The sequence below is a fragment of the Ischnura elegans genome, chromosome X (genome assembly GCF_921293095.1).
Source record: "Ischnura elegans chromosome X, ioIscEleg1.1, whole genome shotgun sequence".
Taxonomy (NCBI): domain Eukaryota; kingdom Metazoa; phylum Arthropoda; class Insecta; order Odonata; family Coenagrionidae; genus Ischnura; species Ischnura elegans.
Genome location: NC_060259.1, coordinates 66,515,314 through 66,543,196, shown reverse-complemented (window position 1 = coordinate 66,543,196; position 27,883 = coordinate 66,515,314). Strand labels below are relative to the sequence as shown.

At 39.3% G+C, this 27,883-nt stretch overlaps 1 protein-coding gene across 1 annotated transcript in view; it reads left to right on the top strand.

Moving 5' to 3' along the window:
• The window catches only part of LOC124170828 (ring canal kelch homolog), a 40,719-nt gene extending 13,456 nt beyond the window's left edge, over positions 1 to 27,263 (top strand). The window contains exons 7-13 of the mRNA XM_046549811.1: positions 108 to 223; positions 1,259 to 1,371; positions 14,483 to 14,660; positions 16,227 to 16,367; positions 17,153 to 17,267; positions 22,489 to 22,629; positions 26,620 to 27,263. Coding sequence (XP_046405767.1) covers positions 108 to 223; positions 1,259 to 1,371; positions 14,483 to 14,660; positions 16,227 to 16,367; positions 17,153 to 17,267; positions 22,489 to 22,629; positions 26,620 to 26,792 — 977 coding nt within the window. The 3' untranslated portion in view covers positions 26,793 to 27,263. The remainder of the gene's footprint in view (positions 1 to 107; positions 224 to 1,258; positions 1,372 to 14,482; positions 14,661 to 16,226; positions 16,368 to 17,152; positions 17,268 to 22,488; positions 22,630 to 26,619) is intronic.
• The last annotated feature ends 620 nt before the right edge of the window (positions 27,264 to 27,883 follow it).

The following is a 27,883-nucleotide window of genomic DNA, read 5'->3' as shown; positions in this document are numbered from 1 at the left end:
TAAGTATGTTCACAGTAGCGGTTAGTCTCATTCATGTAACTTATATATCATCCTCTCTGTGTGAATCTTAGGGAGTTCGACTCATTTATCATTGAATTCTTCTTTAGGTAAGGATTTTCTGGTCCAAGCATTAATTTTTCAATTGCTGGAAGCCAAGGGTGATAAAGATATTACTTATGAAATTCAGAAGGCTACACCTAGGCAACCTGTGGGATTACCAAAGGTAAGTTTTTTCTTGTGAATGTTTTTTTTCCAAGTTATCTTTTATTGTTGAAACAAAAACGGAAAGACAATGGCAGGTTCCACAATTTAATAATTACTGCGACCGATTTCGAGTACATAGTATCATCATCAGGCACTTTTGATAGAGTTGTTTCCACTTATATAGTTGTCAAGAGGGAAGAGGGGAAGTTAGGGGAATGGTTGACAGCATCATGGATTGGGTGGTAGGGTGGGGAGGTAAAGGGGGAGTGAGTAGCAGCGTCAAGTCAGGGGCCAGTAGGAATGGGAGGGGAAGTGGAGTATGTAGGCGGGGGAGGAAGGGTGGAGTGGTCAGGGCTGTGAGGGAGACTTAGAGGGGTAGGTTGAGAAAACACATTGAGAATGGGGGAATTCCAAGAATACAATTGTTCATTTACTAACATTAATGACAGGGAATTTTGGCCTCAAAGAATTTCTAGCTGCTCCAGGGCGTCGAGTCTGGCGCCGTTGCTGACTTTGTGGAGAATTTTTGGTTCAAAATTACTATCATGACCACATTCTATGAGATGTCTAGCAAAGTTCGAGGAAAGGTTATTGTTGATGAAACATTTTGTATTCTTGGAATTCCCCCATTCTCAATGTGTTTTCTCAACCTACCCCCCTCCCCCTCTAAGTCTCCCTCACAACCCTGGCCACTCCACCCTTCCTCCCCCGCCTACATACTCCACCTCCCCTCCCTTTCCTACTGGCCCCTGACTTGACGCTGCCACACAATCCCCCTTAACCCCCCCACCCTAACACCCAATGCATGACGCTGTCAACCATTCCCCTAACTTCCCCTCCTCCCTCTTGACTACTATATAAGTGGAAACAACTCTATCAAAAGTGCCTGATGATGATACTATGTATTCGAAACCGGTCGCAGTGATTATTAAATTGTGGAACCTGCCATTGTCTTTCCTTTTTTGTTTCATCATGAAGGAGTTTCATCATGTTTCGCCTGACACAATTGAATTTGTCTTTTATTCTTGTGCTTTAACCCCATTTATTTCTCTAGGTGTTGTTGGTTGCTGGTGGTCAAGCACCTAAGGCTATTCGAGGGGTGGAGTGCTTTGACTTTAAGGAACAGCGGTGGTACCAAGTTTCTGAGATGCCTAACCGGAGATGCAGGTTTGTAACTAAATAAAGTGCAAGAAATTGATTACTTTGGTTTTATTATAAGTTTTTTTTGTCAGCAATAACCTCGGGAACTATTTGGAACCTCTGTTTAAAAATTTAAGCATTTGGTAATGGTCCCCACGGCGCGAGGTTCTTAGTACGTTATGCATGAAAATCTCTCTTTGTAATTAAACCCTGGTTGATGTCTCCATGTTTCTGGGCTTCACCGCGTGGATTTTTCTTTATGATGACAGTTTCTCCGGTATTCCAACCGGCGTCTTCAGGTCGATCTGAAGACGTCCTGACCTGAAGACCTGGCCATAGACCTGAAGACGCCGGTTGGAATACCGGAGAAACTGTCGTCATAAAGAAAAATCCACGCGGTGAAGCCCAGAAACATGGAGACATCATCTAGACAACGCCACGGAAAACTACGCATCAAAACCCTGGTTGTAAGAAATGAATCAATCAGCTTAAGGAAGTGTGATTATTATATCCTAACTCATTTAGTTGGCTTAGAATATTCATACAGTACAACCTGTGCGGCTGTCGCCAGGATTTATGGTAAATAAAATGTTTCCCAATTTTTAGGATTTTTTTAATGACCAATTGACAGGGTTATCTTTGTATTCTCTGAGTAATCTGTGAGAAAGAAGAAATGACTTAGCCTAACTTGTTCTCTTGATGCATATATGACAAATCAGTGGAGAATGACGCTGTTTTTATTTACATAATTATCCCAGGAAATTTGTATGAAACGTTGTGATTTTCATTCACATGGTATTGTTATGGCAGTTTAGTGCTCATTTCCTTGATTTTAAGTGTGAAAAGAGTTTGGGAAGGTGATCCTATAAGAATTTCCAAAAGTTGTTGTAATTATGACGACTTTTGCATGTATTGTACAAGGGCCTTTTTTTTAACCTCTGTTGGGTCATGAATAGAATATGAAGTGATTCATTAAGAATTATTTCATAGCTAAAGTTTGAGCGCACTTGTGATATCCTTTCGACATAATAGCCTTGGCGATTGAGGAATTGGTCGTGCCTGTGGACAAGCTTTGCTATACCTTTTCATAGGATGTTGCAAGACTTCCTACAAACTTTGCCTTTGTCCTGATGCTCATTGCCGATTTGAAAACCCTTCCCTCCTAGCCACTTCTTCAAGTCAGCGAAAAGAGGGAAATCACACAGCACTATGTTGACATTGTGCGATGGGAGATCGAAAATGTCCCATTGTAATTGCTCAAGGAGCGGTTGGGCTGCATCAGTGCTGAGATGATGGGTCATGTGATGGATCAGAACACCTAATCAAACTCATGGAATTTATGATTAGACGTGATTAAATAGATTCAAAACATTGAAAAAGTTCTTCGTCCATAAATTGTAGAAATAGATAAGTTTTGTAATTAATGTTGATGAAACCACAGGTAAAAGTAAGAAAAATGTCACAAAATTTTGGCAGTCTGACTAGAACATCAACATTTTGCCCCTCAATATTTTTCAAAATGTATCTGTTACAAATTACACTTCATTTTTATGATTGCTGGTATAAACTTATCGTTAATTATAATATCTTGCTGTAGAGGTTAATTCCTATTTGAATACGCTACCGTAAATTATAATAAATTGTGAATAGTAAAAAATTAAGAATCAACTCTTACAAATAATATTATAAGTCACAGCTAAACTAATAAGTGTAGAGAATGCATCTATTATGGAAAAGTACTTGGCATTCACTCCATACTTGGCATTCACTTTGACGAGTCAGCATGACTGATGCAGAGAGAGGTCCTTCAGACTGCAGGATTGGTTGAGGGGGCACTGAGAGTTGCGTGCTTTGTGATCAACTCGAGAGTGTAATGGAGGATGGTCTGTCACTCCTCTCATAGAATTGCTCATCTCAATCCCAGGCTTCAAACACAGGGCATTAGGAAGGGTTAAAAATGTTTTGATAATGTCTGCTTGTGAAAAGGGCTCTACATATCCAATATAAAAATTACTGCAAGCTCAATAGCCTTGCAGTAGATTTTATATCGGATGTAGTAGATCACTACATGTAGAAGTTTTCCAAAATACTCGTGTTCTCCACACTTATAAGTTTAGCTGCGGCTAATAATAATTCTATATGTTAGAGTTACAATCCACAATTGGTTATAATTTACCGTAGCATATTCAAAGTGGGATTGACCTCCTATCCCAGGATTTGATAATTACCGATAATCACTTGCTATGCCAGGTGCTCTTACAGTCAAACCTTAAGAATGAATCTGCATAGAACATGTGCCCTCACTACTGTGGCATTTTTTAGTGCCCCCCCCCCCCAAAAATTTCTGGTACCCCCCCCCCCAGAAATTCCTCGAACTTCCTCCGAACTTATCCGCAGAACTTAGCGCGAAAAATCCTGTCTCGCAAAATCCTGTCTCTGGAAAATCCTGTCTCTGAAAACCCTGCCTCTGAAAACCCTGCCTCTGGAAACTCAGCCTCTGGAAACAGCCTCTGAAACAGCCTCCGAAACAGCCTCCGAAACAGCCTCCGAACCAGCCCCGAACCAGCCTACCTGCAATGCAAGACTTATATAGGACTACTGCGGAGAAATACTTCTCCTTGGCAAGCAAGGGGAAATCGGTGCTAAGGCCTTAGTATTGCACTTGGAGTGAGAAGTTTTACCATTGTCCTATCACAACTCTCTCTCCCTCCAACACCTCACCCCAGTATCTCCTTCCCCTCCATGTGTTCCAATGAACTATCCCTCTGATTCCTCTGATGTCTCCAACCCAGAAGTTGAGGGGAAAATTCTGGGTGCTGGCTGTTGTCTCAAAACCAGGGAATGGTGTTTTGCGGAGCGGCCGTTTCTGCAGGGGCAGTGACGCATCAGTGGGCGGTTGTTGAATTCGCCTGGCTACCCCTCCACTCCCTGGAAGAAGCCCTCCCCTCAAATGCTGTCTCGCCTTGCATAGGCAAGCTCTTTCTGATCGTGACCTGCTGGGAGTCACATGTCTTGTGAGGCATGAGATTTTTAGAGCAATTTTCTGCTGGTATTTAGCTGGTAATGTTTCCTTTGGGATCATGAATTTACTATCATTGTTTTCTGTAATACTTCTGATTTTTTGAATACTCTACTTTTGAATAGATATCGTACGGTAATAACTCGTAAATTGTTTTTGGCTACCTTTTTCTTGTGAGCTGTTTTTCTTGTTTGTGGAGTCTTTCGCTGATCCAGCATGTGACCGACGGTTGGAGTATTTCCCTTGTCTGGACTTACGTGAAAAATCAACCAGATTTTACGACGTAACGTTACATATTGGTAGCAGAGTTGAGGTTCGATTTCCTGTCCTTTCGTCGAGGTCTCCGAGTACTGGACAATGGTGACAATTCTCCACTATTTCTCCACTTTTTGCAGTTTCTGGTTGTTTCTCCTCTTAAAAGTGAGTTATTTTATGTTCCATTAAGTGCTTTTTGGTTCGTGTGGGATTACGTGACTAGTGTTGCCGACTTTTCCTCGTGGTCCTATGCCATTTGACATTAATGTTCGTAATGCTCGTAATGTTCTTGATAATTTGGATAGCAGCTAGTTATTCTCGCACCCCTCTTTTCCTATTGGATTCTTCCAGTAATGAGAGATAGTTTTATTTCTCGCTTTTTCTCTCTCTTTTTCTTGTTGTCGTCACTTCACTTTTCAAAATGCCTGGAGGTACTGACAACCGTACGAAAAAACTTATTTAACCACGGGCGAGGATCGTAAGGCTAGGGGTACGGCTAATGTGTCCGTAGGAAGTGAAGTTTCTAATAATGAACGGGAATCTTCTTTAGAAGTGGTTCCACCTCGCCCAACGCACGAGGAAAGTAGTGATGTTCACGTCTCTCACGAAATGTCTGCTTCTCAGACATTGCCAGTTTCTGAAGGGTTAGTAATTGTCAAACAATTACTCAGTGATTTTCCGCCAGTTGAAGTGTCAAACAGTGAGAATTGGTTTAATTTCATGTTAGAAGTTAATGAAATCGTTTCTTTGTCTTTGGTTCCTCTGTCAACGTTATTGTACCTTGTAGTATCTAAACTACCTGCCAGCTCTCGTCATTTTTGGTTGTCTATGTTAAACTTGAATCTCGCATGGTCTCAAATCACAGAAAAAGTTTGGGCTAGAATTGTTAGTGACAGAGAGTTTGATCGCTTGATCACTACGAAAGTTAGGAGATTTCAGTTCCCTCGCGAAACGCCCCACGATTTCGTGTGTTCTGTGCGTAATGCCACTCAGGTGCTGGGTTTGCAGTATTCAGAGTCTTCTATTGTGCGACTCATTATTCAAGGGTTAAATCCTTTAACAAAATCTGCAATTATGTTCTCAAATCAGCCTAACACATTTGTAGAATTGGACTCTGTTATCACGCAGGCTTCTAAACATTTAATGGACTGTGCTGAATATTCCAACACTTTCCATCGTATCTCTAGGAATCCGTCTTCTGTTGCCTCTTCCAGTGCGCCTAGGGAAGTTTCTTTTCCTATTAATTGTTCTTACTGTCATAAACCTGGCCACAAAGTGAACGAGTGTCGCAAAAGACGACGATTTACTCAGCCTGCCGTGAGTTTGATGAGTGTCCGTGACAAGTGTTCGACTCGATTGCCAATATTATCTATTAATCTTCATTCTATGCCATGCCAGGCTCTAATTGACACTGGGTGTTCAGTTTCACTGTGTGATGAAGATTTCTTTGCTTCTCTGAAATGTTGCCGGAGAAAGGTTATTCGTAAGAATGTTGACGTCGATTTAATCACTGTGTCGGGGCAGCCTTTTCATATTAATTCCTCTGTCTCACTCAAGGTTCAAATAGGCAAGTTTTCTTGGAACCACGTGTTTTATCTAGCTAAAATCCCGTTTCCCGTGTTACTGGGTGTGGATTTCATTTGTAATTCAAAGATGATTATTCGTCCGGCGAACGTCAGTTTTGAAATTGCCCCGAATTCTCTTTTTTCTTTTACGGACAATTGCGAAGCGTTTAAATCGGCGCCAGTTAGTAACTCGTCCGAATCACATGTTCTGTCGTCCACTGAAATCACGTTGTGTGATAAGTTGAAGGGCTTATTGTCAAAATTTCCTGATGTGATTTCTCAAGAATTGGGGGTCACATCTGTTATGACATACGAAATTGAACTGCTAGATTCAACTCCGATTCGATCCCATCCTTATTCGTTGTCACCTCCAAAGGCTAATTTAATGAAGAAGCACATCCAATCTTTACTTGATAAGAAAGTGATTGAGGTTTCCAATTCAAACTGGTGTTCGCCAGCTTTTCTAGTGCCTAAAAAGGATGGATCTGAAAGATTAGTGGTTGATTACCGTAAGTTGAACAAAGTTGTTAAATCAGACGGTTATCCAACACCTTCTGTTGAACATGCATTCCAATATCTTGCTGATGCTAAATATTTCACTGTTCTTGATCTCAATTCTGCCTTTCATCAAATACCATTATCTGAGAATTCTAAGAAATTAACTGCTTTTGTGACGCCGTTCGGAGTGTACCAGTATAATAGATTGCCATTTGGTTTTGTAAATTCTCCTCAAATATTCACTCGTCTCATTAATGAAGTATTGGGCGATTTGAAATATTCATGTGTCTATCCATATATTGATGACTTGTGTATCTATTCCAAGTCTGCTGAAGACCATGTATCTCATGTTAATGCTGTCCTCAACAAACTACGCAGTGCCGGTTTGACGGTGTGCGAGGACAAGGTTAAGCTTGGTGTGGAATCACTCACTTTTCTGGGCCATCTCATCACAAATGGAACCTTGCAAGTTGATCCTGAGAGAGTGAGACCAATTGAACAATTCCCAGTTCCCAGAAATGTGAAGGAAGTGGCCAGATTCATTGGACTTTGTGGGTTTTACTGCAAGTTTATTCCAAGGTATTCTGAAATTTCTATGCCACTGAATCGCTTGAAACGTAAAAATGTTCCTTTTCAATGGACAGCCGTTGAAAATGAGGCTTTCTGCCAGTTGAAGAAAGCTCTCACCAATCCACCAGTATTATCTTTCCCTCGATTTGACGAGGAATTTCATTTATTTGTCGATGCCAGTAATTTGGCGGTTGGTGCCGTTCTGAATCACAAAGTAAATGGTGATTTTGTCCCTGTGGCTTTCGCTAGTAAGGCACTCTTGGAACATGAACGTAAATTTTCTTCTTATGAATTGGAGTGTCACGCAATTCATTTTGGAATTCAAAAATTCAGTGTTTACTTACAAGTAAAACCATTTCACTTGTACACTGATAATGGTGCCTTGACATGGCTTTTCTCTCATCCTAAGCAGTTGGGCAAATTAGGCAGGATGGTTCTTAAATTATCCTCTTATAAATTCACTGTGCATCATGTTCGAGGATCATCTAATTCTGTCGCAGATTGTCTTTCTCGCATTGAGCCATCCTCATCTACAAATAGTCATTTAGATGTGGAATCTAACACTCATAAGGAGTCAGCTGTTCCTTATTCTTGTGTGTTACATAAATTGCCTTTGTCATTTGTCGACATTCGAAAACACCAAGAAACTGATCTCGTTCTAAAGGATATTTTCAATCAGATTAATAATAATTCCTTGAACGACAAAAACTATTTTCTAAAGGGACAGCTATTATGTTATGGGAATTCTAAAATTAAGCGAGGAAGAGCTGTTTTGCCTACGGTCTTGAGGCCTATGATTTTTCAATATTTTCACTGCTCTAGTATGTCTGCTCACTTGGGCATGGCTAAAACTTATGATAAGATTAGCAGACACTTTTGGTGGAAGGATATGAAAAAAGAGGTTTATGACATGGTCAGAAAATGCCATCTGTGTCAAACTTGTAAACCCAGAAATGCTCCACCTCCTGGCATGCTATCGTCGCACAATCCTTCTGAAGTTTGGGAAAGACTTTATATTGATTTTGTGGGACCTTTACCTTTGACTAAAGGTGGACACCAATATATACTTTCTCTTATTGATGGTTTTTCTAAATTCTGTTTTCTTGAGCCAGTTCGCAAGGCTACTGCTGGTTCGGTTGTTTCAATACTCACTCAAAGAGTATTCCCAAAATTCGGTTTTCCTAAATATTTGGTGTCTGATAATGCACAAGTTTTTAAATCTCATGCCGTTAAGGAGATGTGTTTGCAACTGGGGGTTAAGCAAATTTTTGTTTCTCCATACTATCCCTGTTCTAATCAGGTAGAGAGATTGCATAGAAATCTAAAATCTGCACTTGCTATTTTGTGCAATAATGCTCACCATATGTGGGACTCTATGCTTGCTGACTTAAATTTTGCCTTGAACACTGCCTCTCATGAGAGCAGTGGTTATTCTCCTGCCAAAATAATTTTCGGCAGAGAACTTAAGCATCCTTTAATTAATCAGTGGGACATTCCAAAATCTTTATTCGAGAATGATCTCAGCGATAATGACAGACAAGCATGTCTGAATCATGTTATTGCTAATTTAAAAAAGGCCAGAAATAGGCATAAAGAATCCTATAATAAATCTCACTCCCAAATCACTTTCTGTGTGGGAGATCTTGTTCTCTGCAAAAACCATCCTGTCAGTTCTAAAGGTGAACAGAAAATGGCAAAACTGGAACCTCTGTGGAACGGACCTTTCGTCCTTAAAAAGTATCTCTCTCCTGTAACAGTTATTCTGGAAGTTTCTCCTGGGAAAGAGAAAATTTGTCATGTTTCTCATTTAAAGGCATATCATGGTGGCATTGCTAATTCCAGTAATTAAAAGGAGAGAAATATCATTGATTTTTTTATATTTTTTTTATTTTTCTCAATGAATGCTAATGTTTGCTTTCTCAATTACTATTTGATGCTTGATTTCGGTGTTGAATTTCTCTTGATTCCTAATAATATTGTTTTGAATAATGAATAATAAGTCTATTTCTATGCTTGTAATTGAAATTGTTCTGAAATATTGTATTGTACTTGCTTATTCTCATCTGCTTAATTCACTCATGTAATTTAGTGTTGGTCTACTGTGATTGTGAGATGGGGTAAGGTGGAGGAATTATGGTAGCTTGGAGGGAGAGGACGGGAGAATAACTTGGGGGGAAATCCCCGAGATGGCTCGTTTCCAGATAAGCTGTGGAGGTGGCCCCAGTTATTAAGATTCAATTGTGTTTTGTGTCACCTTTGCTCCACCAAGACTTCATGGACATTCTCACAATTCTTGACAGTGATAAGTGTCGTGATTTCGCAGTGTTCGATATTCTATCGATGGCTGAGTGATTGAATTGATCAGCTGATCTTAAGACTGCCTACTGTGTTTTAGTGTGGCTATGGCGTTGAGTTGCGACCTTCATCGCCCGACAAGTATGAACTTTCATCTTGTCGCAACCAGCATGTAGCTCTCATTTCTATTGTTAATTGAAGAGTGAAATTTAGAGTGATTTCTTTTGTTGATGCAATATGCAGTTCTCATTTTGTTAGCATCGCCTATGATTCTTTTTGACTTGTTTAATTAATACTGAGAGATATATATACACATCTTGATTAAATTTAGTCAGTACTTGTTCAATAGCTGACATGAATACCATATGCCTTGTAAATATTAATAATTATTGGAAAATCGAGGAATTTAGTGCAATCTATTGTCATTTATGTAAATCTTGTTGAATTTTGGAGGATTCTTTATTGATAATTAATTATGGACTGATAATATTTACAAACATGGAGGGTTTAAATGGAGAATTAATAATGCCAAAGTATATCAATTAAGTGAGACACATATTATGCTGAATATTTTTGCTGGTATTTTGATAACTAATAATTATTTAGTGAATAACCGTATATTTGAATAACCTTGTATTTATTGTTTATATAAATTGGGATATATATTTTGTTGGTCGACCCTAACTTTCTCTTGGGTTGCAATATGAATTTTGGGTAGAAGTTAAAACCCATTTTTGTCAATCGTTGATTTTTGATAAGGTGGTTGAACCCAACTAATGGGACAACCCAGGGTTCTCATGAACCCAACTGCTTTACCAACCCAATCTTGCCCATTTACTAAGTGGTTGGTTATTGTATTGCTTAACTTGGTTTTAAAAACCACAAAATATCTCTGATGAGAGAAGGAACATTTGAGTTTGGTAAAGATATCCTGGTGTTATACCAAAAATAATCTTCCCAGTTCCTTCTAGTCGCTGATGATAATTACCGTATATCTCCGAATATAGTCCCCCCTTTTTTTCCAAAAATGGCCGCGGAAAAGTAAGGGGGGGGGACTATAATCGAGTGTAATCCAATTTAGCATACTAAAGGTGACCATAAAGTAATAAATAACGGCATAATGGCTAATGTTCTCGTAGTCTTTCTATTTGAGTATATTTATGAGGATTATAATCGGAGATATTAGTAAATACTGCCACGTTTTACCGGAAATTAAGACAATTTTTACCACAAATGTTGTACAGATACGATTATTCCGATTCAAATAGCATATCGAATATGCGTTTTCACGGAATCCATCGGGTAGCCGCTAATTTTTCTTGGAAAAGTATTGTTAGAATAATTCAATCGACACTGATCACTTAATGACGCAAAACAGTAAATAATTAAAATGAAAACTAAACACACACTATCTTTACATTAATCGAACACTAGAATTGAATCAATAGTATATGTACCCGTCGCTCATTTAATAACTACACGATTTAAATAATTGCGAAAAATAAACAGATAAAGTGAACCTTTCGTGACGATTTAGCATTTCATTGCGTCCGTAGCTACTATACGTCCGTGCGGTTCGTGTTTACAACCACTGCTTTTACCGCCTTCACAGAACAAGAATGCGCAATAGGTGATGCATTTGTTTCTGAAAAGGCGCAATAATCGACGACTTTAAACCAGAAGCGCCGGCATTACTGCATTTGATCGAAATACAGCGACTCAGCATCGAAAGTGTAATCAATTTATTGAGGAATATCTTCAATTCGTCAGGGTAAATAGGATCGATAAATTACGTCGCATAACGTTTCGCAATTATTTCCGCGATATTTTCTTTATTAAAAATAATTTTACGTTCAACAGTGAGGTGATGGATCAAGTAGAAAGATGAGGATCAATCCTGCCGCAGATTAGAGGCCTTCAAAGACGGAGTTTCGATTCCAATTTAAAAATAGCCGTTGCAGAATACGCCGTAAATCATAGTATTTACAGCGCTAGCAAAGCGCTAATACATCGCGGAAGTCATTTCGGGGGTCTCGACGCGGCAGATTCAAAGAATTAGAGGAAAATATCGTCGAATTTGTGCGCAAATGCAGAGCAGAAGCTCTTTGTGTAACTTATGCAATGATTCGCGACGAGGCATTGAAAATTGATATAATTTTTTTTTCAGTTTTAATGTTTGTTGGAAAAAGTTTATTTCTTAATTTTATTACTTTGATATTTGTAAGTCCTGTAGTTTAATTGTTTTGCTTAGCAGGCATTTGATAGCAATATTTTTATAATATTTATAATTTATTTAACACAATTTTATTTAGATTTCCTAAATTCTTCAGGTCACTTGGATTTGTGATGAGTTGATGGGTGTGTTACACTGGATCTAAGGAAGTTTCAGGGCCAAATGCAATACTGTTTATGGGCTTTAAGTTAAAGCTTATATATTGACATTGTCTGTAGTCATTTGGAAATCAAAAATATTAATAATTTGTGAAGGTTTAAAAAATACAATAGCCTTGGATACTTAAAAAAAATTCTCATTTCTTCATTACATCTGGTTAAGGAACTATAAATTACTGATACATGCAATGGATCACAACATGTTTTAGGTATAGTTATTTTGTTGTGATGGAAAATATGTGAACAGATTTGTTCTTAATCTTCACAGAAAATAATAGTTTTTATCGAATCTAGAATCTTAACTTGCTAACCACAGAAAAATTGCCTTCCTTTACATTTTAAAATTTTTCCCAAAACTGAGGTCTCAAAATTGGGGGGGGGGGGGACTATATTCGGGGGGGGACTATATTCGGAGATATACGGTATTTGTAATTTTGATTCACTGTACACCGAAACAAGCATCACATTATGACATATTGATTATTAATTTTATTTTCTTGCTATGTAATACTAAATAATCTACTCTATATCAATTCAGCAATATTTCTTGTCTCACTCTTGTAATTATGCCATGTTACTCACTTAAGAATTCTGTTGAATTCCAAACATCACTCCTGAGGTTATTATTTACAGAGTGATAAAAATGTATGTTCTTGTCAAAACAATTTTTTAGTGATATTTCTTGAAAACTATTGTCTCAATCAATAAACTTTTTATATTCAGTTCAATTCTAACCACTGAATAATGGTTTTTGTGAAATTTATGGGGGTTAAACAGTGGGGGTTCATCCAGTGAAAACCAGTGGACCTGTGATGCCTCGATAAGTTTTCTAGGCATTAATCAGTTCTTGGTGGACGTGTCTTGGTCCCCAAGTTCAAGCAATTTTTGTGGTCATTTTCCCACAGAGGATGTGGCATTTTTTAGTGTCCCCCCCCCCCCCCCCCCAAAAATTTCTGGTACCCCCCCCCCCCCCCCCCCCAGAAATTCCTCGAACTTCCTCCGAACTTATCCGCAGAACTTTTCCCGCTAAGGATTTTTCGTGCTAAGGTTTTTCGCGCAAAGGATTTTCGCGCAAAATCCTGTCTCGCAAAATCCTGTCTCGCAAAATCCTGTCTCTGGAAAATCCTGTCTCTGAAAACCCTGCCTCTGGAAACTCAGCCTCTGGAAACAGCCTCTGAAACAGCCTCCGAAACAGCCTCCGAACCAGCCCCGAACCAGCCTACCTGCAATGCAAGACTTATATAGGACTACTGCGGAGAAATACTTCTCCTTGGCAAGCAAGGGGAAATCGGTGCTAAGGCCTTAGTATTGCACTTGGAGTGAGAAGTTTTACCATTGTCCTATCACAACTCTCTCTCCCTCCAACACCTCACCCCAGTATCTCCTTCCCCTCCATGTGTTCCAATGAACTATCCCTCTGATTCCTCTGATGTCTCCAACCCAGAAGTTGAGGGGAAAATTCTGGGTGCTGGCTGTTGTCTCAAAACCAGGGAATGGTGTTTTGCGGAGCGGCCGTTTCTGCAGGGGCAGTGACGCATCAGTGGGCGGTTGTTGAATTCGCCTGGCTACCCCTCCACTCCCTGGAAGAAGCCCTCCCCTCAAATGCTGTCTCGCCTTGCATAGGCAAGCTCTTTCTGATCGTGACCTGCTGGGAGTCACATGTCTTGTGAGGCATGAGATTTTTAGAGCAATTTTCTGCTGGTATTTAGCTGGTAATGTTTCCTTTGGGATCATGAATTTACTATCATTGTTTTCTGTAATACTTCTGATTTTTTGAATACTCTACTTTTGAATAGATATCGTACGGTAATAACTCGTAAATTGTTTTTGGCTACCTTTTTCTTGTGAGCTGTTTTTCTTGTTTGTGGAGTCTTTCGCTGATCCAGCATGTGACCGACGGTTGGAGTATTTCCCTTGTCTGGACTTACGTGAAAAATCAACCAGATTTTACGACGTAACGTTACACTACTACAGAAGCGACTAACTACATATTACTCTTGTGGGTTTTCAAAGATAAACTTCTAATCGGATAAGAGTGCCACACATTTATCATAAAACTGCAAATCTCATCATTTAGGTTTTAAGTGATTTTGCAAGTGTGGCATGTTCTATGTAAACTTAAATTCATTTTCATTCCTCACTTAATTAAGACTAGAAATTTTGAGGAAATGACCTAGTACGTTGATGCCGTGAAATCTGTTGTGCAAAATTACATCTGGTTATCCTAAGCTACGTAATGAAATATTTTACCAAAGAAAATGGCAAATTAGTCGACTAGCTCTCGGGAGATTAGTATGAAGACAGCCGGGCTGTGATACTGCAATTAAACCACTTAGATTGCTGCATTTTCAACTACATGACTTTAAAAAAATAGAAATTTTGAAAACCTCGGAAAAGCCTTCCATTGTTTTGGTCGTTCTTATATTTAGATCTCCTGATAATTGATCTTTTACTATATTTTATTTTATTCACAAGGGTACTTGTATCATTGATATTTACGCTGTGGAAAAATTGACTGTATATAATTTAATTTTTTTAATAACAGGGCTGGACTGGCAGCAGTGGCTGGTAAGGTGTTTGCTGTTGGCGGGTTCAATGGGTCATTGAGAGTACGCACGGTAGATGCGTATGACGTTGTTTCAGATTCATGGACGTCTTGTCCAAGTATGGAAGCACGGAGGTCAACACTTGGTGTTGCTGTACTAAGAGACTGTATTTATGCGGTAAGAAGCATTTTTACGTAGGAATTCCTTATCTCAATTTTGTAGTCCTGTAAGGGGAATTTACCCATTTTTTGAATTTATCATTGTTGTAAATTAGTGCAGTAGTTATCATGTAGTATTTGTAATAACATTTAAAAGTCATGGCTGTGCTGAGGCTCCTAATTACAGTAAAAGATTGGTTTAATGAGTTCTTAAAATCCCCAGAAAATCACTAGCTATGCCAGGTGACCTTAAGGGTGAAACCTTAAGAATGTAAGAAATATATGCTCTCTCGCAAAAAAGTCTGTTGATCAAAAGAATTTCAAAAGATCAAAAAGAAAAAAGATCAAAAGTCTTAGAACCTTTTAGTCAATTTTCAACCTCTTTGGAACAAAATAATGAAGTACTTAAATGTATTTCAGTCCTTTTTATCAGTGATGTGATTTACAGTAGAAATAGGTAGTAATGATAGGGTAGGAAGTCTGTAGAATCTTGCACCGTTTAAGGGAATATTTCATTTTATTCTCTTTGCAAAGCCCCAATTTTTCTGAAAATGGGATAGCAAATTGAAATTGGTAGAAATTTGTAGGAATAAGCTGTGGGGAAAAGATGGACAGTTAAGTTAGTGAGGGTACAATAAATCCAAGCTGTTCAGAAGATGTAGACTACTACTGGTCTACAAGCCCCTTCAAAAGGCTTTGGCAGTTGGCGGCTAGATATCTTTTTGTTCAATTGATTAATCTCTATTTTGAATTCCTGTTTAGTACTGCAGTGAATATGTGTCACCCAAAAAAGGAATAGATGGACCTGTATAGTGTATAAATATTAATTTTTACTAGGAAAAACTTGACAAATAACTAATTAAGTTATGAAGAAGATCTTAAATTTTATTTTGTGAGCTTTCTGGTTTATTTGCCTCTTAAGCGACATTATTTTCATCCAATTCTTATGGTTGTTAGTGGAAAATTTCCATACATTCAGAAAATAAAAGTCCATTTTAGGATCTGGGAACCAGACCATTATGGAGAACCAATAAAATTTAGGAACTGACACACCCTTAATTTGCAGCAAAAAAGGTCTTAAACTCATTCGGAGTTGGTCACTTGCAATTGCCGAGCACTGTGTACTTCATTGCATTGGAAGGAGCCAGTTAAGTTCCAGATGTTCAGATCTTGCATAGATAGACATGTGCATTTAAGTTGCGTGATTTATGACCCAAATAATTGTCCGGAAAAATCCATGTCTCAGCTATTCCTTGGCTTCGTGCAATGGCCTTACTTAGGTTTTTTACTCGCTCTTCTTAACATTGCATTCCTTCAATGAGTGGTTCATTCTGAAGTAATCAATCAGCCAAAGCTCCAGTGCGGTCACCAACTCATGAAAATTGGTGGACAACTTTTGTGTCTTTTAATTTTAAAATTATGGGAAAATGGCTGAATGGGGAAGATTTCTTTTAATTCATAATTTATCTTATCCTTACAACTGCCAAAATTCCTTTAATGAATTGCAGTTTTGGTTGTGAGTGAACAGCACCATTATTAATGGTAATATTGTGTTAATGATGGAGATTGTTTCGAAATTTTATAGGTTGGAGGATTTGATGGATCAAATGGTTTGAGCTCAGCAGAAATGTATGATCCCAGAACTCAAGAATGGCATGCAATTGCATCAATGGGAACAATGAGGAGCAGTGTCGGAGTGGGTGTGATGAAGGACATTCTGTATGCTGTAAGTATGATCATTCAGTTCATTGCCCCTGAATTGGAAGAATATGTGTGGGGGATAACATAATCACTGCTACCCTTTTCTATGGTCCATAGATATTTATTGACTTACCCAGTTTTCCACAAATTACCATATTTTTTGGCATATAAGGTGCACCCTCATTTCAGTATGGCACGTACAAGAAAAAAGTCTGTGCAAAGGCATGGCACCCCAACTTAAGTTGCTGTATAAGCGCGTGTAAGAGGTGCACCCTCTTTCCCAGAAATTGCAGCCGAAAATGGGGGTGCGCCTCTTACACAAACTTCTTATCTTCCCCTGTACTATCTTGAAAACTGCTGCTTGTACTGCTCGTGAAATGTCAAGAAGGGTCAGCTTCTTTAGCTTGAGGTACAATATCATCCTCACTGGGGAGTGAGCTTAAAGGGATGATATTGTACCTCATCTGTCTAACCTATGACCTATCTATGATACATCTATATCTCTACCTAATCTATGAGGAGTCAGCGTTTTGGATCCTGTGTGTTAACTTCTCATGGTTTCTTTTAGTTTATACGGTTTATTTGGATAGTTTTTTGGCTTAAAGTTATCAATATTTTTGAATATGCCGAATGAAATATTTAGTGGTTTAACTGTGGATTGCTGATTTTCTATTTACTTTGTGAAAAATAACTTCCGTCAATGACATGTTTTGGGAATGTACTGGGTGTCAATGTTTACTGGTTCATAGTTTCTTTTTTATTGAGAACATTAATTGGCTATAACTGTTTATATCTTCATGTTCCATTTAGGTGGGTGGTTATGATGGAGCATCCCGCCAATGCTTAAGCTCTGTTGAGGCATACGACCCAGATTCAGACACATGGACTCCAATTACACCAATGTCAGTCCGTCGCAGTGGTGCTGGTAGGTACACCTTCAGTTAAATTTTTGAAGACAAGCGAAGTAAAATCTGAGTTTTTTTTAGACATTCTCAGTTTTTCAATATTTTATGTACCCTATTAATTAGGGATGAGTCGATTCCACTTTTTTTCTATTCCGATTCCTTCAAATCGATTCCCGATTCAAGATTCCGATTCCATCGATTCTTATTCCTTCTAACAGGTAGGATATTGATTTATCTGTAGCATTGCTGTCATTAAAATTTAAGAATTGAATGGAATAAAATAACTAGGGATGGACGGATCCAGGATTTTTTTTGGATATGGATGCGGAGCAGATCCTTGATTTTTGGATCCGATCTTTCGGATCGGATATTTTCGAATCCAAATGCATTTTCAAAATCCTGCTATTAAACAAAGTCATTATTCAAGTTTATTCTGGGTACATACAATCAAAGGAATGCTTATTAGATTTTCATACACATTTTAATATTATTATAAATTAAAAATCATGTCATGGGCTTTCAAGTTGTTTTTTTTTAAACATCTTTTCATGCTCAGGACCTAAACTGTTACGCTTGGGTTTGGAAATGAAAATAGGAAAAATCTTAGGATGAACCACTGACCAGTGGCATATCGAGAGGGGGAAATCCGGGGGATCCGGACCCCCCATAAAAACACAATTACTTTCCTTCATAAAAGGAAACTAAATATTTAAAAATCATGAATTTACAAAAATGAAAAAAAATGAATGAATGCCGGCCTCAGTGGCGGTGGGGTAAGGTACTCGCCTGCCAATCCGTAGGTCGTGGGTTCGAATCCCGCCTGGGTAGGTGATCCCTAACCAGGGCATGGATGTTTGTGTTGTGCTTTGTTAATGTTGTAAACCCTTTATAAAGGCCGCAATGTGCTGTTTACGGGGAAGTGGGAAATAAATAAATAAAAATAAAATCTTTGAAAAATGAAGTTTTTTCTATTATGAAGGGTGTTAAAATTAGTTTGAAACCCTCTCCTTTGTACCCTGTTGTTTAAAAATTTTCCCCCTTGGTTTTGGACCCCCCCTTAACGAAATTCCTGGCTACCCCCCTGCCATCGACTGAATTCAAATTTTCCTCACGCACGTTTCCCCCGAATTATGCTTTCTCATCGCATACCGACTTGTGTGTCACCCGAAAATGCTTTAGTATGGTGAGGTGGATTTAGCACTTCCTCGCTATAGTTTACGCCACAGTGCACGCACACGGCATACATTGGTTCTCTTTATCTCAATGGAAATGTTTATACACAATGAAAGACATTTTTATCGGTGTGTCATTAAATTAAATTGCAACTGCGCAATTAGCAACACAATTAACAATATTTAAAACGGCATTAATGACACGTGCGACGAGATGCTCGACCGCTCAGCATGAGAAAGGGGTGGGCAGCAGAAGCGCGCAAAGGAGAGGCGGAGGGGAAGGGACGCGATCCCTCCGTATTTCAAACAACGAGGCTACAGATGAGGGAGTCAAGGACGAACAAGTCAGATCTTGCTTCAGTGACGTCGTGGCCTTCAAAGCGAAGACGGGCGCGCTACGTGATATATGTAGTTGGCGTTTCCAATCCGTCTCTAATTGTTTGAGGGGTTAAGGCTGCGCTTGTTTCTTTGAAAATTGTGCTGTTTGGACAATGTTGCATATCAGTAAAGTCTAATTGTAGATAGAAAACTGAGTAGCAATCAATTACAGCTGAAAAATAAACAGAAATATCGTCAGGAATGCGTCTCGTTTGGTGTTATTCTTTTTTAAATATTGTAAGTGTCATCTAATTGTCGAAGCCATCGAGATATCTTCGGTCCCAGAAAGTCATTCACCTAGCATTGGTCGTCTAGAAATGGAGAATTGAAGCAGGTAGGCCAAAAAAGGTCATTTGGTGAGACAAGGTAGGGATGAAACATGCTTCAATTGTTTTCGTGTGATTTGATATTTTCCTTAGAGGACAATAATGGACAGGCTGATGGACGGCCGAGGGTGGTTTTCTGAAATCTGCGACGTAGTTCATGAGTAGGATAAGACGGCGACGGCGCATTTGAAGAGATCCGATGTCTTCCGCGACTTTGGATCCGATTTATCCGATGAAGGGCAACATCCGCGGATGATTGGATCCGAGGTATCCGATCCGACCATCCCTAAAAATAACAACAGCCGCGGTGGCTACATTGTCGTTTGGCCACGGTGGCTAAACAATAATGTAGCGTTCATTGCGTCAATACATACCAGAGCAGCCTGGCGGGTGCGCGGTGGTGGCCGAACGCAACCTGTCGAGTCCGCCTGGAGGCCGCGGCTTATGCCAAGCAAGTATCAACTTTCTCAAGTGTTGCATTGATGAAACTGGGCTATGCAAATGCGAATGTGTCTAAATTTTTTATTATTGACGCAGACGCGTGTTAGTCTAAAAAAGTTATATAAAAAACCCGCGCGTATTTTTAAGAAACTTTTTATCACAGGAAAACCCACTCTCTGCACGTTTTTATTGTCATCAGACTTCAAACATCATTCAAAAAAAAATATATTTCGATATATTATACTTTAAAATTGGTGGTCCAGATGAATTCTCCGAATGTGATTCATAATCGCAATAATTTGATTTGCCGTGACCAGCGGTTAATAAAAGAACGGAAAACGCGTGCATTGCCTCCCGATCCAGTGGTTTCCAATTTTTTTTCTCAGAGAGTTGCTCATGAACACGCGCCATTTCAGGGTTCGTTGGTTTGTCTTTCTTGCGGACATTTTCATGTTTCCGAGGCCTATTAGGTATGTTCGTCGCAGCACCCGCGTGCCGGGCGTATCCTCCGCGCAGGCAATACTGACACCGCGGCCGCTTAGGCGTGTGGCGGCCTTTATGCCCCAAGCTTATCGCCTATGCTCAAAACATTTATCTTCCTGGAATCGGAATCGACTTTAGGCGATCGATTCTCGATTCCGATTCCGTGCCCGAGAATCGGTGGAATCGAGAATCGACATTGGGAATCGACTCATCCCTACTATTAATAGCATTTAATGATTTATATTATCTAAACAGAACCATGCACAATTAGAGTAAGAGATTGATAATCTGGTAATCGAAATAATGGAAGGTTTTACAGAGTTTTTCAAAATTTCTATTTTTTAATGTTATATCACCGAAAATACGATTATGCAAGTGGTTTAATTGCCATATCCGAGCCTGGCTGTCTTCATGATAATCTTGCGAGTGTTGGTCGACTGATGTAAAATAATGCAAAATATATCAGTGCATGACTTAGGATACCCAGATTTGGAGATTTTGTGTGACAAAATTCACAGAAACAATGTATGATGATTATTCCTCGTACTTTCTAGGCTTAGTTAGGAGAGGAATGGAAATGGGTCGAAGTTTACATTGTGCACCCTGCATGCCCAAAATAACTTAAAATCTATCCAAAGAGATTTGCAGTTTTATGAAAAATATGTGGCTTATGAATGATGATTGTTTTTTTCTTCCTTGAAATACAATCCCCTACTTTTTCATTAAATGAGCTCCAACCATCATGAAGATGAATTCTACCCACATCTTTTATCTACATACAGTCATTTTGTTACTGTGAGAATCAACATTTTGTTTACATTGAGTTTCTTCAGATGCCGTTTTCCCGAAGGAAAGATTTTTCCTTTTACGATCGGAAGTTGGTTTTTTTTTTAATCCACAAGTGAAATAGCCAGTTGCTTTGAGCACAGGAGCCTGGCAGAACTTATTGCTACAAGAACATGCTTGCAGCTTGTTTTTATATCAAAAATGTTAATCCCTTTTCACAAGTAGACTTTCTCAAAACATTTCAAACCCTTACTAATTGTGTTTGAGTTAAGCAGTTCCATGAGAGGAGTGAAAGGCCACCCTGCATTACGCACACGGTGTTAGTTAGGTGGGCAACCCACGCCACAAAGCCCCCCCAGGCTGAAGGGCGAAGTGAATGCAACATAGATTTTCCCAAAATACTAGCGTTCTCCACGGGTAATGCAGGGTGGCCTTTCACTCCTCTCATGGAACTGCTTAACTCAAACACAATTAGTAAGGGTTTGAAACGATTGCCTCCAGGCAGTCTCAAGCTAATAGCTACCCAAGGTCCAATGTTTCATTTAAACCTACTGAGGTACAAGTTGGGTCAGTTTTGATATGCGCGCCACGTAAGCAACTTTCCCCTGGCTCAATTCGTCCTGCGGATGTGAGATTAGCCCGCAGAATGAGACCACGCATGCTGTTTTTACCATAGTGTTGAATCACTATCGACTTACGTCCATACTGCTAATAGGATAATCTTTTTTGGATGACCTTGGAAGCCAAAATTTTGCTATGCGAGGATTTTTAATGGCTCATTTAGGCATTATTTCGCTGGGGCAACGGAAAAATTACCTTGGAAAATTCTAGACAATCTTCCGTTAGAGATAGATATTCAGGATTAACGATCATCTCCTGCAGTTAAAATTAATATCTAATAAACAGCATCGCTCATTATTAAAACTTATTTTTCTTTATTGACATATCTATGTAATGAGCACATACTACTCCTGCTCCTGTGACTAAAATCGGTGCGCGTACTGCTATCTTCTCGTAGAGCAGTTATCTGACAAGTCGTGTAAGTGAGGTATTAAATCTCATTGGACTAGAAAAATGCATTTCGTAACCGAGGTCGTCATATAAGTGAAAAGTTTCATAACCGAGGTTGGAAATACATTGGTTCATATGGGGTTATTCACCGGACCAAAAAAATCGGTGCATAAGTTAGGTCATCGTATAACTGAGGCTCTACGGTAACTGATATACTTATTTGATTGATTCTACATTGCAAGAATGTTTAATGCAAAAACAGTAGCTAGTTATTTGAGGTGAATAGGACTTAAAAATGTGTTGCGTAAGTGTCGCTTGTGCTTTCTTCACAGTGTTTTTCACTAAAAAAATTCTCTCATATTTACCATCAGAATGGTTGATTTTAAACCCTTCAGCAAGCTCCTTATGAGTGTGCAGTTTGAGGTGAGGCCTGTATGAATAAAGCCTCCTTAGACACAGGGTGGGGGTGCAAGTGTTTCAAAATCGAGGCCACTAGCTAAACTTTTGAGAGAGGTGCCATTAGTCTAGGCCTGACTGGTTAATTTTTTTGTCCTGGTCTGTACATTTGGTTACATACGAGGCTGGCAATGTTTTAGCCTGCATATGTGCTCCTGTATCAACCTTTCAATTTATATTTGTTTCAGGTGTTGGTGTGTTGAATGGCTTGCTTTATGCTGTCGGTGGTCATGAAGGACCTAATGTGAGAAGTAGCGTAGAAGCCTACAACCCAGAAACAGAGCTGTGGACTCCAGTGGCCGATATGGCTATGTGTCGGAGAAATGCAGGTAATTTTTTTTTATCTAGAGCTCTCCATTTTGTTGAATTTTAAGGTCAGAGAAAAATTCTGGATTGGCCAATTGGTGGGATTTGGAAACTTTTATTTTGGAAGAAAGAGTTTTTAATGTTTGCGCATAACAGATGCTTATTGTGTGATCCATTGATTTCTGATGGCCTAGTTCTGTGTAGAGTGGTTTCAGATTTGCTAGATGCCGTGGTATGTCCCCCAAATAGTACATACATTTAAATATTACAGCGCTAGCTACCTCTGTGGGTATGTGGGGGGGAAAATTAGGACACCAGTATTTTACAAAAAAGAAGCAGAAAAGAACATGCACATAAGAGAAATTAGACTTCTTAGTTCCACCTTGCATTCATTCATTGAAGTCCTTTAATGTTCAGGAAGAATACAAATTCCTCTCTGTTCAGAGAAATACCTCTTTTATTTTATTGTTTATGTTGGACGTAGGAACAAAGTGAAGCTCTTAACCCTTTCAAGACGGTGGAGTTTTCGTCTTAGCATGACTGCTGTACTGAGCCCCAAGAGACTCTTCTTTCTCGTGGTACGGAGCATTTTTGGAGAGCATTCGTTAAAAAGGGTCTCGCTGAACCTTTTTCGACCCCTCCACGCTGGGACTTCGCATTATCTCGGACTCCGAGAGTAGTTGTGCTCCCATTTCTGGGTTTATGACCATACCTGCGGCATTGGTTCGTGGTCAACTTATGTATTGCTTATATGTATTTAGCAAATGGATAATTGTTGCTTGCACATAAATTGCAGACTTTGAATTGAATTCCTCATTTTTTTCTGAGCATTGTCAAATTTTAGACGAAGTTCTAAGGCCAATATTAACGCATCTAATGCAGCAACTATTTCCACGTTGATATTTATATGTAACTCGAGATATAAGTTAATATTTATTGTAGAATTTCGTTTAAAAATTGTAAACGCTGCTCAAAAGACAAATAATTCAATTCTTAGTTTATTTTTCTTGAGAAATGAACAAATATTTATTTCGAAATCTGACTGGATAAACAATTGTGTGACTGCTGTCCCTTACTGCTAAGAGGGGTTATATAAGACGAGGGGTCCAGGTACCTGCTCCCAGATTCCGAGGGTAAATCCTAAACCCCGTGGCGTAGGGTCCCGAGACAAAGACGACATAAACCCGCGACCGTCCTAAAAGGGGGAGAGCTATAAAACTTATATATACGGCTTTCGTTCTCCTTGCTAGGAAAATCTCACACGTAAAGATATGGCCGTCGTCTCCCAGTTTAGGAAACGTCCACACATGTATATACATACGTGTATAGTAGGGAAAAGGTTAAGATTGTTTTCCGTAGTCACTCTGAAAGATGTATGTTCATAATAGCTCAAATAATCCAAACCTGCCATGTAGCCTGTCGATACATACCAGCTCTCAGCCTTATTCAAGGGAAATTTGTGGAACTCTCTCTCTCTCCTGGTGACTGTATTTCACTGATGATGTAGCTTTTCTTTGTGTGTCATAAAGTTCAGAGCTTGCATCTTTTTTTTGCCGGATCCCAAATAATGTTTGGGTATTCAAGTCTTGGCCTGATGAGTACGAAGTAGCTCCTATTTTTCACTTCTTTATCCAAAAACCTTCCTTCGATAAAGTGTATTATATTTCCAATTTTACTGATTTATTTTGAAAATTATAAATTTTCAATTGTAATCTTTTAATTACCATTATGTCACGGCAAATGACCTTATCACGATAGGGAAATTTAAAAAATTGCTGTTTGTTCCCAGAGGACTGTAATTTGCATCAAAATTTGATAAACTGGAATTGATTTTTTTCTTCTTTATGCACCCTGAAAATATTTTTGATGTTTTGAACAGTGGAGAATTTTATTAATATGTATGCAATTGGCATACCTTAGGCATCAGCAATTAATTGATACATTTAATTAATTTGTTAAACCATAAGATAAATTTTTTGGGACTCCCAAGGACAGCTAGTGTTTTCATCATTTATGTGTTTTCATTCTTGAAGGAAAATATATTTTATGAATCAAATATGTGCTTTCAATAAAATTACAGTGGAACCCTGCTCTATCGTTCCCACATAGATCATTTTCCCGCATTCATCGTTCGCCGTTCCTGGTCCCAAATAAAGTTCCATGCAGACAATGTTATTTTTTCCTGCATCTATCATTCCCCAAAGTATCGTTTTCCCGCATTGATCCTTTGAAGATCACGGTCCTGAAGTATAATTTTCCTGCATCCATTGTTTGACAAAAATGAGATGAAATATATACCATGTGTCATTTATGATGAATAACTATAGGCACATAGTTTGAATCTTCCCCTGGAGATGAAACTACCATAGGGAGAAGCTCAGTGCCGTGGGGTATGGTCATGCTTCATCCTCAGCAGTATGCTCTGGGTACACCGTACACGATGGCATCAGTTCCGAAGTTCACCTCATACAAGTGGTTCCGTACTTCCAGGGTGGTGTGGCAGTACGTCTTTCTTTATATCTTGCAATTTCATAACGTAAGCCCCAGACACAGGGAACTCCGATCGTCTTACACCAGCTGGATGAGGGAAAGACTCCGCAAACAAGAATAATCAGCAGTCAAGAAACAATTTTCACAAAATTACTAGTCATTTTCAATCAAAATATATTCCAAGTTGAAAAATTCAAATTCTAAATTATTACAGAAAACAACAATGATAACTAATAATCTCATACGAAACATTACCAATACTTTGAAAAACGAAGTACAAAGCTGAGTTTGCCTGCCAGCACCAAAAATGATTTTTTAGAAATCACTCACACAGTCGACCGAAGTGCAATCCAAGACCGCCGATGAGCGAGAGAGCTGGCCGAGCCCCAATCAGTGGCAGAGAGGAGGGGGGAATTTTACAAAGGAGTGGGGAATACAGCGATGTCTAAATTAGCTGCATCGGCATAAAACTCCCGGTAGGTACCAGTGTTGACTGGGACCTCTGGAAAACGTCTCGTCACCCAAGCAGGGTTTGGGGGAGAACAGCGTACCGCCGGGTTTCCTCTCCTCTATCTCCTGGGTTGGAGACATGGCCAAGTGGTGTGATAGCTGGTAGAGGCGAGCCATTGGAATGCAAGAAGGGGAAAGACATAGTAGCATGAGGCGTAGTAGGGAGAGAGAGTTGTGATAGGATAAAGTGGAGTACGTCGCACTCCAAACTGCATTCTTGTGCCTTAGCACCCATTTCCCCTAGATTGCCAGGAGTAGGTATTCCTCCACCGTACTAGCTATATAAGTCTTGATCTCCAGGTGGGCTGGGTCGGCGGGGCGAGCTGGCGTCGAAGGGCAGCATCGAAGGACAGAGTTCGGAGACGAGAGTTCCAAGACTTGAGCCTTTGAGTTGAAGGGCCTTTGGCAAAAATCCTTTGCACAAAAAACCTTAGCGCAGAAAGTCCTTTGCGGGAGAAGTTCTGCAGATAAGTTCGGAGGAATTTCTGGGGGGTACACTTAAAAATGCCGCAGTGGTATTAGTCAAATCAACAATGTGATCCAAGTGTTTCGATAAAGTACTAGTATACCTGTAATTAGCTAAATTCTTGTTTTAATCCTCTGATGAATATCATAATTACGACCCAAAATCATGCATTTCCAGGGACATAGGCAACCTATCCAAACACTCCCGCATTGATCGTTTTCCAGCATTCATCGTTTTTTTCGTCCATCCCCCTGAAAAACGATAGATCGAGGTTCCACTGTATTGTCATTTACATCCATTCTACAGAGAGATGGCATAAGCTTGCTGAATAAGGCAATGCTTTCTACTGTTGCCATTCTTCATAGTCACCAGCAACTTTTTTTGCATGCTATAATTAAGATTCTCTTTTGTCGATGATCTTGGAAGCTAAACTGTGCAAGGAGGAGGCTGTTTTAAGGCTCATTTTTTTGGGGCAGCTTTAAAATCAAGCTTGGTAATGTATGTGTGCTTAGCTGTTCTTTGAATTATTATTGTGTTTTATTTGTAGGAGTGGTAGCCTTCAATGGGCGGCTGTACGCTGTTGGAGGCGATAATGGATCTTCAAACTTGTCTTCAGTGGAAGTGTATGATCCTGAGACAAATGCATGGACATTGCTGCCTTTTGAAATGAGTATAGGCAGAAGTTATGCTGGTGTATGTGTTCTTGATAAGCCATTGTGATTGGCGTCTGGGCTATGGTGTGAAATCGTGATTCAGTTGTTGTTGTTCAGTTAAGAAGCCTGAGGATGCATGGCATACCAATGCCATGTTTTTACAGTACTGTGTATTAGCTGAACTGACAATGGAAGCATAAACACCATTGTTTTATTCAGTCAAAACATGAAAGATGTGGTGCATTTGGAGAGAGACTGATGAGTATGTGATCAGATTGTGCCGTGATACTGTAAAATTTAGTGTGCATGTTGATCAGTGGAAGTCCTCTACTTTATAGCCAGTGAGTGTGTGCCTTTCTTCAAAATTTGACGAATTGGATGGCATTCCTTCAGCATATCTGTTTGAGTATGCTGTTTATTGTATCAGTTTTTTGTGTCATCTTGATCAGGTGTTTTTGTTCTGATGATCTGTGACGCTTTTACCTTGGAATTAGATACTCATCCAAATGAGTGATCATTAAAAACTATTTTTGCTAATATAGTAAGTGGAAGAATTATTCTCTGTGATGGGTATTGGAGGAACTCCCTAGTTCCCTCTTTTGCATGTGATATTTTTATGTGAGATCACACTAGTGCTTTGCTGAGGTAATTCCTTTCAAGTGACTATTATGTTGTACTTGTACAATGGAAAATTTACATCTGGCTGCTTCATCCTTAAGGCATTTTCAGGAATGGTGAGTAATATTTTGCTATAGTCAAATCATATGCAAAAATGACTTAAAATCGTGTATTTTTACACACTCACTGTGAAATTGAATCTCCCTTCCTTGATTCAGACTGCCGTCTGACCCTTGGGTGGGTCATGTCTAAGTTCATATTCTAGTCACTGCTTGGAGGTGGTACTGTACTCTCACCTTCCACCTTGGAAAGACAGTGGAGAGGAATAGTAGGAACATTGTTCAGGTCCTCCACAGTGGGCGAGCATGCTAGAGGCCCTCCAAGCATGGTGCCCCTGGAATGTGTCATGCACATATACCCCGCTGGTGGGTTACACTATGCCCTTGAGTGAAACTATCGTAATGATGGGTGGCATGGTCCCCTAGTGGGTCAATCCAAACTTCTAGTCACATCACATTAGTTACCATGTATAGAATAGAC